General features: G+C 35.4%; 1 protein-coding gene across 2 annotated transcripts; it reads left to right on the plus strand.

Annotated features, from left to right (window-relative positions):
* Nucleotides 1–796: 796 nt before the first annotated feature.
* On the plus strand, nucleotides 797–7,278 carry LOC113229899. 2 transcript variants are annotated; one of them, XR_003310449.1, is made up of 3 exons: nucleotides 797–856; nucleotides 1,403–1,527; nucleotides 7,042–7,278. XR_003310449.1 is itself a non-coding variant. In XM_026463593.1 (3 exons), exons 1-3 carry the CDS (start codon nucleotides 821–823, stop codon nucleotides 7,265–7,267), a joined length of 351 nt encoding a protein of 116 aa, XP_026319378.1. In that variant the 5' UTR covers nucleotides 815–820; the 3' UTR covers nucleotides 7,268–7,278. The 2 variants fall into 2 exon arrangements, 1 of the variants encoding a protein (XP_026319378.1); XM_026463593.1 differs by having other exon boundaries at nucleotides 815–856; nucleotides 1,403–1,491.
* Nucleotides 7,279–11,233: the final 3,955 nt, after the last annotated feature.

Consider the following 11,233-nt stretch of genomic DNA (forward strand, 5'->3'; position numbering starts at 1 on the left):
TGTTAATTTTTAATCAGTTGAAAATTAAACTACTTTTTCGGATCTAAAGGTGACTTCAATACAAATTTTGTCGAATTTCCTTTGAATTTTGTCGATCGTTATTATGGTGCGTTTGGACAACGAATAAATGCCTACAGAATTGCTCGATTTTTGACGATCGTTGTGGATAAATATCAAGGTTAAAAAGAAACAAATTCATAGGCCCCTACGCCTTATGAATCATCTGAATCGGTTTTGATGATTCTTTTTTTATTGGAAAAAAGTACCACAGCATTGGTCCTATTTTTGATTTTAAGAAAATATTCCACCTCTAAGGGTGACAAACTAGAGGATGAATCCGGTTTCTCGCACTTTTCGGTACCCGATTTCACTAAAACTTGGCAGATATAAGTAATTCCACGAACTTTTGAGGACGAATACAATGTCGATACTAAGTGTTTATTGAGACCGGCGATGTTAAATGTTTGTCTAAAAAATCCTATTTCATTCAGCTCTAAATTATAGGTACTTTTTGACAAAAACTGAAGCCGGTGGTACATTCTTTTCTTTAAGAAAGCAAAGCCTTCTGTGCGAATGGGTGGTACAACATCTTCTTCTTCTTTCTTTCGTCTTGTACTTTTTAGTAAGTTTTATTATTAATTTGCGTTTTCTGTTTGCTTTATCAAATATTACAAATAAAGTAAAATAAAACAAATACTTTTTTTCATACTAAACACTCTGTATAGTGCTTACGTCAGAGTAAAATTACTATATAAAAGTTTTAGATTTCCTAAGAAATGCCATAATTACATCACTGTGGTCTTGAAGCATTGCAAGCAAAATGAGATCTTCAGCGCTGGTACTGCTGTGCGTAGTGGTGAGTCTGTGTTCATTTTCAACCACAATCGATTAAATATTTTTGGTTTAATCGCCATAAAATTATTTATCAGCTATGCCAACCGCAAATATTGAATCAGATCACATACCAATGTCCAGACTTTAATTATCCTAACACGTAGTAACTGGAGGCTAAGTTTCCACCCCCATGTTGTGGATACTCCAAAGATATGCACAAAGCGTTAAGCTTCCGCATTTGTGTGGCGAACAGCTATGGAGTGAAAATTCCTGCCTGCAGACTGAATTCATGAACGCTACATCTTGGGTCATTTGAAGGCGAGAGTGAATAGGCATTACTTAGGTGTGCCTGCTTATCGTCGACCTCAACGTTGCTTTCCATCTGTAGATCTATCGCCTAGACCTCTAGGTTTTTATAAAAAAATAATACCTCTCGCCAAAGGAAAAGAAAAATATAATAATGAAATTGAAGAAGGTTGATTTAGAAACAAGTGAAGTAACCAACCTCATAGGGTTAGCGCGTCGCATAGCAGTGGGACGTATACAATAACATGACTTTGAATTCCAGATTTGCGTTGCATACGCAAGTTGCAACGAAAGCTCATCTTCGATACGCGAGAGACGTCAAGTCGACTTCTTGTCGAGTCCTCATCTCACGTAACTTCCATCGCCAGGCCTAACGCCAGTTCAAAAGTTAGTTCCCTTAGTTATTACTTAAAGAAAAACATATCATTTACAAGAATTCTTTAGTCCTTAATGCAAAAATTGGGGAATGGAGACGGTAGCAATGGTCGCCGAGGACTTAGCTCAATATTGAACACGTCCTCCAAAACCTCTAGGTCAATAGTACCGAGGAAAACGGTAGGTACGAATAGTGGAAAAGTGTGAGGTATGTGAGGAGCGTAACTGGAAAGGTCCATAGTATCTTCATTCCCGGTGGAAACTGGCGTGTTGGTATATTATGTCATATCCATGCTAACAGATTTGATCTCTTGACAGACATATGTCATCATTTACATTGAATCAGTTTATAGATGTACGAATTTTAAAAATTGTTATGTTATTTCAATGAAAATTATTATTTCGGTGACAAAGCGGTTAGCACTGTGAATGCTAGATGAGGAGGTCCTGCACTCGATTTCTGGTTTTGGGAACTTGGTACATTGGTTCTAGTCTTTGTGTTTTGTAAAGTTCTTCGATGTTAATTTCGTTGTTTTGACACCTATATCACATCACAGGGTTTTCTAGGTTTAGACCAGGTTGGTGTGGTTTTCTGGTACATTACTATGATATTTATTCTAAATTCTCACCTTTTCCATGATATACAACAAACATTTTGACATTTTAAATTGAAGACGCGATGTACTCAGGCAAGAACACAGTCGGCCGGGGTCAGGGGCCCACGTTCATGAACTGTAGGACTTGCGTACACGACAGGGTGCCACTTGAGAGCGACATAAAGCGCGTGATCTTCATGTGAGAATTGCAGTATCTTGCGTTTCCTGTTCGTGGGACAGGTAAAGTCGCGTCTTAGTTTGTCGTACCGTCGTTTAAGATACAATATTCCTAGTTCTACGTCTTGATAATTTGGTTGGGTATAGACCAAACCTTTGATTTCCCTAATAAGGTTCCCGAGACCTTATATTATATATTGCTATCCAGGAGCTACTTTTAGTCAAATTATTACACTGTTAAGTGATTGCAACTTTGATAAATATACAACAGTGATTCTTATATTAGGTGATAGTACTAACATTAGTAAAAAAGAAGTAAATAGTAGCATTGACGTGTTCTTGAGAATTCATGAGAAGTGTGGGTGTAAATTCATACTAAGTGCATTCCCTTACTGCTCTAACCTAGGCATCGCTCGTAATAAGTATATATATAACATAAATTCGCATATTCATAATTTGACTTGCCGTCATAGTGACGTTATATTTTGTTTTGACATTAAAAAGTTCGTAAGGAACTTCAAACTTTTTGAGGATAATTTACTTTTACCCCTAAGGTATCTAAGACATATAGCTAGTTTGCTATCTTTTAATATTAAGGACGCTGTTATAGAAGATATAACACAGTCCCACGACAATGCTCCTACTTTAAGTAGCAATCGTATACTTTTTACTAACCATAATTTAAACTGAAAAACGACAACAGAAAAGTCTAATCGTTTCCATGTAGTACATCAAAATATTCAAGGCTTTTCTGGCAAAACATTAGAAATAAGTCTTTTTTTGCACGATATTTCCGTTGACGTGTTTTGTGTTACAGAACACTGGCTGAAAGATTACGAAGCCATTAACAATATAGAAAATTATGTAATAGTCAGTTCGTTTATAAGAAAGAGCTTAAGTAGAGGCGGATCCATGATTATTATTAAGCGTAACTTAAAATTTAAAGAGCGTAAGGATATCACAAATCTTTCTACTGAACGAACTATTGAAATTTCATGTGTGGAATTGGATCAGTTTGTCGTCTTATGCGTATACAGGCCCCCTCTGCTAATTTTAACGAGTTTGAATTAATTATGGAAGACAGTTTGAAGCGGATTTTTCCAACCAAAAAAAACGTAGTAATATGTGGAGATTTCAATGTAAACCTGTTGGAAAACTGTTCTACTTCTGTAAGACTCATTAATTTATTTCAAAGTTTTAACTTGATTAATCTTTTTTTAGAACCAACTCGCATTACTGCCTCCTCTTCTACTTGTATTGATAACATCTTTTGTAACACAGACGCAGTGTCTAAATCAATAATAAATTGCTTAAGATCCGACCATAGTGGCCAATTGGCTTCTTTTAATTGTAAAATGAGCAAGAAGGTAGACCAATTTCTCTGCAGACCGATTACCACAGAACGAATAATTAGATTTCAAAATAATATCGGCAATAGTTTAAATTCCCTATCCCATATACCGGAGGATCCAAATACTTTATATAACACGATATTTGGTTTAATTAAAAATGAATTTGACAATATATTTAAATCGAAAACATTAACTTTCCATAGAGAGACTAAATTCAACGACTGGGCAACAGTAGGTATTCATAAGAGTAGGTCTCGTTTGTATGAGCTATATGCTATGAAAACTTATAATAATAATTCCAATTTCATAGAATATGTTAGAATTTATTCGAAAATATTTAAAAAAGTTTGTGTAGCTGCTAAGGTTAAGTTTCAGCGACAAAATTAGACAATCGATAAATAAATCTAAAACTACTTGGAGCATAATAAATAAAGAGTCAGGCAGGGTTAAACCACAGGATAGAGATATAGTTTTAGAATTAGACAGCAAACTTATAAAATGTAAAGATAAAGTAGCCCAAGCTTTTGAATCGTTCTTTTCGGAAATTGCTGTGAACACTACAAAATCATTAAATTCCTCCCCTTCACTTGCTATTGATCTCTTAAAGGAAAATGTTAACATTTGTGGCAGTTTATTTAATTTTCGTCATGTTAATCCACAAGACATCATAAAAGCTTTTAAGTCAATACATGTTAAAAAAACTGAAGATCTCTGGGGCATATCAACTAAAGTTATAGACTCAGTTATTAATCCCATTTCCCCACATTTAGCTGTAGCTTTCAATAGGTGCGTTGACGAAGGTGTTTTTCCGGATTTAATGAAATACAGCAAGGTTATTCCCTTATTCAAAAGCGGTGGGAAAGTTGATCCTAGCAACTATAGGCCCATTTCAATTTTACCAGCTCTAAGTAAAATATTCGAAAAGGTTATGCTAACTCAATTACTGTCCTATTTCGGCAGGAATCATATTTTTCATAGTGAACAATACGGGTTTACTAGAGGTAGATCGACTAGCGATGCGGGGGTAGCGTTACTAAAACACATCTTTGATGCTTGGGAAAGGTCCCAGAACGCTATTGGTGTTTTCTGTGACCTCTCAAAGGCATTTGATTGCGTTGATCATAATACTCTTATTAGGAAGCTGGAACATTACGGTGTAAATGGCAAGGCATCGAAACTTGTCTCGTCATATCTCAACGGTAGAATTCAGAAAGTAGACATGAATGGAGTGACTTCTTTGGGTTCTCCAGTAAAAATGGGTGTTCCGCAGGGCTCAATACTTGGACCTTTCTTATTTCTGATTTATATTAATGATCTGCCATTCTTTGTTAAGGACCATTGCGAAATAGTGTTGTTTGCTGATGACACATCCTTGATTTTTAAAACAGACAGACATAACAATAACTATGACCGTATTAATGATACCCTCTCTAAGGTAGTTTATTGGTTTAATGCTAACAATTTATTGCTTAATGCCAAGAAGACAAAATGTGTTAAATTTGAATTACCTAACGTAAAATCGACTAGTCCAACCATAGAAATAAACGGAGAAAAGTTAGACCTTGTTAATAAAGCAGTCTTCTTGGGAGTGACCTTAGATAGTAAACTTCAGTGGTTTCCACATATATCGTCCCTGGCCAGCAGATTAAGCTCCGCTGCATACGCAGTCCGCAGAATACGTGAGCTTACCGATGTTAGTACTGCTAGACTAGTTTACTTTAGTTACTTCCATAGTATAATGTCCTACGGGATTCTCATGTGGGGTAAAGCGGCAGATATTCAAACCATATTTGTACTGCAAAAACGAGCGATTCGTTCTGTGTACCGTCTAGGCTCTCGGGTATCTCTCAGAGAAAAGTTTAAGGAGACTGGTATCATGACTGTGGCATCACAGTACATTTACTCAAATATTTTATATGCCCGTAAAAATATACATAATTTCAATAAGAAAGAAGATATCCATAATATTAACCTTAGAGCTAAGTCCAAACTCATGGTACCACGATTTCGTTTAACCAAGGTAAACAACTCTTTTATGGGGAACTGTATACGTTTTTACAATAAGATTCCGGAGCATATATTAAGTTTATCATTTCCTAAGTTTAGAAACTACATTAAAAATATTTTGATCGAAAAATCATATTACAAAATTGAAGACTACGTGTTAGATAAAGATGTATGGAAAGACGACATGGCTCCAGAATCCACACAAATTTGATTAAAAGTGTATTCTACTATTATTGCTCTTTTCAAATATATATATTAAGTTTATTTGAAAAGAGCAATCCCTAGAGTTTCTTGCTCGTTCTTCTCAGGGAGGTCAGCGTAGTGAACGAGCAGTAGCTTAAATGTGACGTTTTCAAGTGTAAATTTATTTTACCTATGGAATAAATAATCTTTGACTTTGACTTTGACTTTGACTTAGTCCGGGAATACATTGAAACCTTCTGTTATCTTTGCACACAACTTCCAGGTCAGAGATGCAAAATTTTACCGAGTCTCTCCAATCATTCAATCACGTAGCGGTAGAGCTCCTTGTGAAAGAGTCCGTCCAGGGAAGTATTGTCACTTTACCTATTTCTGCCTCCAATTAGTAATGTGAGCATTACTGGGTTCCGATTTTGATCGCTCAGATCTTTGCCATTGAAAGTTCTGAGTGGCAGTGCAACTGCTATAAATAGGCGTGGCGTACCATTAAAATAATATTCACTCACTTAATAACGTAAAAAAATATTCTCTGGTCAACTACAGTTAGTCCTTTATTACAAGTGATAACCTCTCCATGAATGCTGTCAATCCACATCGTCAAGAAGTAGTTTTAGTACAAATAAATACAATGAGTTTAAAAAAAACGTATTTTTGCTAATCAAAACAGTATACTTAAACGCCTCACTGTGTTCTTGAACAGAATAATTTCACAATATTTGTGGAATTTTAAAATTAATAATATTATATTTTATTACTAATATGTCAAATGTTACATCACAGGTACAAAGGCGTACCTATTTGCAAAAAAAATATATTTAAAAACAGTATAAAATATGACGCTACTCAAACGCTCTACTGCCTCCCGATTGGTTAAAATATAAACGATACTTGGCCAATCACGATCACTTCTATCTATCTCTTTGATTTTTGTTTTGTAGGTTTGTTTGCCTTTTGTTTGGGTTTTAGTCGTAAAATTGTTAACAAATAATATTTATTTAAACATTGGAAGCGTTTCCTTATTTTAATTTAGTCTTTAAAAAAGTGTTGTATGCAATCATAACATAATTAGGTCTTCAAATCTCGTACCTATTACTGAGGCTTAAACACGGTACTCGACTTCAAGAACCTTCATTATGCAACGGTTGCCTAAAGTACTACTTCGTCTAATGGTTTATTGGTATTTTACTTTACAGGGACTTGATTAAAGCCTTGGTCGAAGCTATGAAGAAAACGACAGCGAATGCTGGAGCCGTTCTTAAAAAATTGTCTGAATTCGACGCTGTGTTGAATGTAATGAAAAAGAAAACCGATGCAGTTCTGGGCGGTGTAAAATATGGTTATGAAAGTGTCAGTACTCAGGTAAAGGTGAATTCTGTCGCTGTTGAGTTACATACAGTTTTACACAAGTTAATACAATAACGATATTAATGGTAATGGAGTAATTTTAAAGGGGATGACCTTCACCTGTAGATCGGCACATTTATCAATTATAAAAATGGAACATTGGACAACAGTCTTTTCTTTAATTGATGCTCCTTTTTCCTTTAAAACGGTACTTTGTTTACAATATTTTGTCAAATGAACGTGGCGTACTGATAACGCAGGTGGTGTATAATAGGAACCTATAGAATTAAAAGCAGTTGCTGTATTGATTCTTTTTTAACAATTTGATAAAAAAGAAATTTCTCTTTCTCAAAATTTGTCATGGATAGTGGGATTTTGGATCGGGAAACAAAACTGTATTTTAATAAACGTAAATATCTGGCCCTGACTTCCTATAAACTCGACTCGAGACTCGAGTATAAACATAGATGTTCTAACATAAAGGTGTCTGCAAAATATCTGAATAAATTTATATAAATGTTCAATATTAAATTTCTAAATCGATATATGTACAATTAATTTCATTTCGTTAATAACACAATAGTTTTTACGCATACTTTCATGTACATACACAATTTTATCAAAAATCTTGTCTAAAATTACGTTTCTGAAGCATCGTGAAATCAAAGTCAAAATAACATTTGTTCTTACAAACTAATCAGAATCACTGGTATCATAAGTCTGACAATAGAACCTAGAGTGGTAATTGAAAATGAATTTAGTGCATTAGACCGAAATATGATTTTACAACGCGTAAAGTTAAGTTGACCCCATTCGAGTAATTAAAGGTTAAATGACTTCAATAATACAAAAGTTGAAGATTCGGTATTACCAGGCTTTAAACAAAGCGAACTGAAAGTTCCAGATTTAAATTTATCCAAAGTTTGAGTCTGCAGATAATTTACGATATCACAGAAAACAGTATAGACTGGAACAAAAATCTTCAGCTGAAATGCCGAAAAAAAATGCTGAAAAAGACATCCGGATCGAAGGAATGAATGTTCAGGGTGGTGAAATATCCTGACATTCGATAATAACTTTAGCTGAAAAGTTGAGTGGGTTGAGAGTGTACGATGGAATTACACAATTTAATTCAGCCTTTCCATTATTCCGGGGCGTAGTCGTAGGCTTGGGTTCCACCCCTAGGTTGTGGATATTCCAAAGATTCGCACGAAGCGTTACGCTTCCATATTTATATGGCGAATGGCTATGGAGTGGAATTCCCTGCCTGCAGACTTGTTCCTTGAATGTTACAACTTAGTCTTTAACAAGGCGAGTGTGAATAGGCATTATTTAGGAGTGCATGCTCCATCGGCGACCTCATCGTCACTTTTCATCAGGTGGTATGGAGGTCAAATGCGCACTTACATTTGTATAAAAAGAAAGCTGAAAATTGTTGGTTAGTCAGGTTTACCATACCTTTCACACCCTTACATGTACCGTCATAAATGAGTGTTTATTTTAGAGATTCTCTTATGCGAACGAATGAGGAAACGCCTTTTCCCGTTATGAATTAGTACCTGAGGAAATCAACTTTATTCCTGCACGATACGGCGTCAGCTGCTAATGCAATTAGTTCAGTAGATTACTGGATGCTGAAGCTGTTGAAAGTTATCTAAGTAAAAATATGAAAAAAAAGACAGCGACTGGAACGCAATAAAGAATTCATATTGAAGAACATTTTATTTGTGTAAAAATTTATCTTGTCACATTCTTGGGCCAAATGTCTCAATGTAAACAAATTAAAGTTATACAAGAGAAATATTTGTTAGCAGCACTCTCGAAAAGTTTCATGTTTGTCATGTAAGAAAATAAAGCCTCCTTTGTCTTCTGAGCCTAAGCGCCTTTACATTTATAGCGAAACATTTGAGAGCTGCTAGAAAGATGGCGCATTAATTAATTTGGATTATTCTTGTTTGGAGATTAAATTATTTTAACTAGAGTTCAGGGTTCCGAACAACTACACTTTAGTGTTGTCAATGCGAAGTATTTTTCGTTTTATAGATGCAATATTTTTGAGACTATCCTAATATTATTTGAAGGAGGTTACCACACGTTTCAACGCGTAATCGGTTTGTGCCAATAAGAAAAAAGTTTAAAAGTTCTGGCTTGTGCTGCCGAAGCTGCACGCTGTCTTTTTGGGTGTTATGGCATGGAGATAAGTAAAACCTGTCAATAATAGCTTCGCAATTAACTTATTATGTATTCTGAAATAATGTTAAATTTGTGCTGTCACCATTGTCACAGGAATTCGAAGAAATTGCTGAAGTTTCTTACCTACCGTTTTCCTCGGTACTATTGACCTAGAGGTTTTGGAGGATGTGTTCAATGTTGAACTAAGTCCTCGGCGACCATTGCTACCGTCTCCATCTCAATTTTTGCATTAAGGACTAAAGAATTCTTGCAAATGATATGTTTTTCTTTAAGTAATAAGGGAACTAACTTTTGAACTCGCGTTATACCTGGCGATGGAACTTACATGAGATGAGGACTCGACAAGAAGTCGACTTGACGTCTCTCGCGTATCGGAGATGAGCTTTCGTTGCAACTTGCGTATGCAACGCAAATCTGGAATTCAAAGTCATGTTATTGTATACGTCCCACTGCTATATGTGCTTCAGGAGAGGGTTTAGGCCCATAGTACGACGCGCTAACCCTATGAGGTTGGTTACTTCACTTGTTTCTAAATCAACCTTCTTCAATTTCATTATTATATTTTTCTTTTCCTTTGGCGAGAGGTATTATTTTTTTATAAAAACCTAGAGGTCTAGGCGATAGATCTACAGATGGAAAGCAACGTTGAGGTCGACGATAAGCAGGCACACCTAAGTAATGCCTATTCACTCTCGCCTTCAAATGACCCAAGATGTAGCGTTCATGAATTCAGTCTGCAGGCAGGAATTTTCACTCCATAGCTGTTCGCCACACAAATGCGGAAGCTTAACGCTTTGTGCATATCTTTGGAGTATCCACAACATGGGGGTGGAAACTTAGCCTCCAGTTACTACGTGTTAGGATAATTAAAGTCTGGACATTGGTATGTGATCTGATTCAATATTTGCGGTTGGCATAGCTGATAAATAATTTTATGGCGATTAAACCAAAAATATTTAATCGATTGTGGTTGAAAATGAACACAGACTCACCACTACGCACAGCAGTACCAGCGCTGAAGATCTCATTTTGCTTGCAATGCTTCAAGACCACAGTGATGTAATTATGGCATTTCTTAGGAAATCTAAAACTTTTATATAGTAATTTTACTCTGACGTAAGCACTATACAGAGTGTTTAGTATGAAAAAAAGTATTTGTTTTATTTTACTTTATTTGTAATATTTGATAAAGCAAACAGAAAACGCAAATTAATAATAAAACTTACTAAAAAGTACAAGACGAAAGAAAGAAGAAGAAGATGTTGTACCACCCATTCGCACAGAAGGCTTTGCTTTCTTAAAGAAAAGAATGTACCACCGGCTTCAGTTTTTGTCAAAAAGTACCTATAATTTAGAGCTGAATGAAATAGGATTTTTTAGACAAACATTTAACATCGCCGGTCTCAATAAACACTTAGTATCGACATTGTATTCGTCCTCAAAAGTTCGTGGAATTACTTATATCTGCCAAGTTTTAGTGAAATCGGGTACCGAAAAGTGCGAGAAACCGGATTCATCCTCTAGTTTGTCACCCTTAGAGGTGGAATATTTTCTTAAAATCAAAAATAGGACCAATGCTGTGGTACTTTTTTCCAATAAAAAAAGAATCATCAAAACCGATTCAGATGATTCATAAGGCGTAGGGGCCTATGAATTTGTTTCTTTTTAACCTTGATATTTATCCACAACGATCGTCAAAAATCGAGCAATTCTGTAGGCATTTATTCGTTGTCCAAACGCACCATAATAACGATCGACAAAATTCAAAGGAAATTCGACAAAATTTGTATTGAAGTCACCTTTAGATCCGAAAAAGTAGTTTAATTTTCAACTGATTAAAAATTAACA

This window comes from Hyposmocoma kahamanoa, unplaced genomic scaffold (assembly GCF_003589595.1).
Source record: "Hyposmocoma kahamanoa isolate Upper Pololo Valley unplaced genomic scaffold, ASM358959v1 100291, whole genome shotgun sequence".
In the NCBI taxonomy this organism is placed as follows: Eukaryota; Metazoa; Arthropoda; class Insecta; order Lepidoptera; family Cosmopterigidae; genus Hyposmocoma; species Hyposmocoma kahamanoa.

What these genes read in the sequence shown, in the direction of transcription:
- LOC113229899 (XM_026463593.1), top strand. Translation starts at nt 821, where the DNA reads ATGAGATCTTCAGCGCTGGTACTGCTGTGCGTAGTG. An exon ending in TGGTACTGCTGTGCGTAGTG is followed by an intron (nt 857 to 1,402) that starts GTGAGTCTGTGT and finishes TTTGAATTCCAG; the next exon opens with ATTTGCGTTGCATACGCAAG. An exon ending in TTGTCGAGTCCTCATCTCAC is followed by an intron (nt 1,492 to 7,041) that starts GTAACTTCCATC and finishes TTTACTTTACAG; the next exon opens with GGACTTGATTAAAGCCTTGG.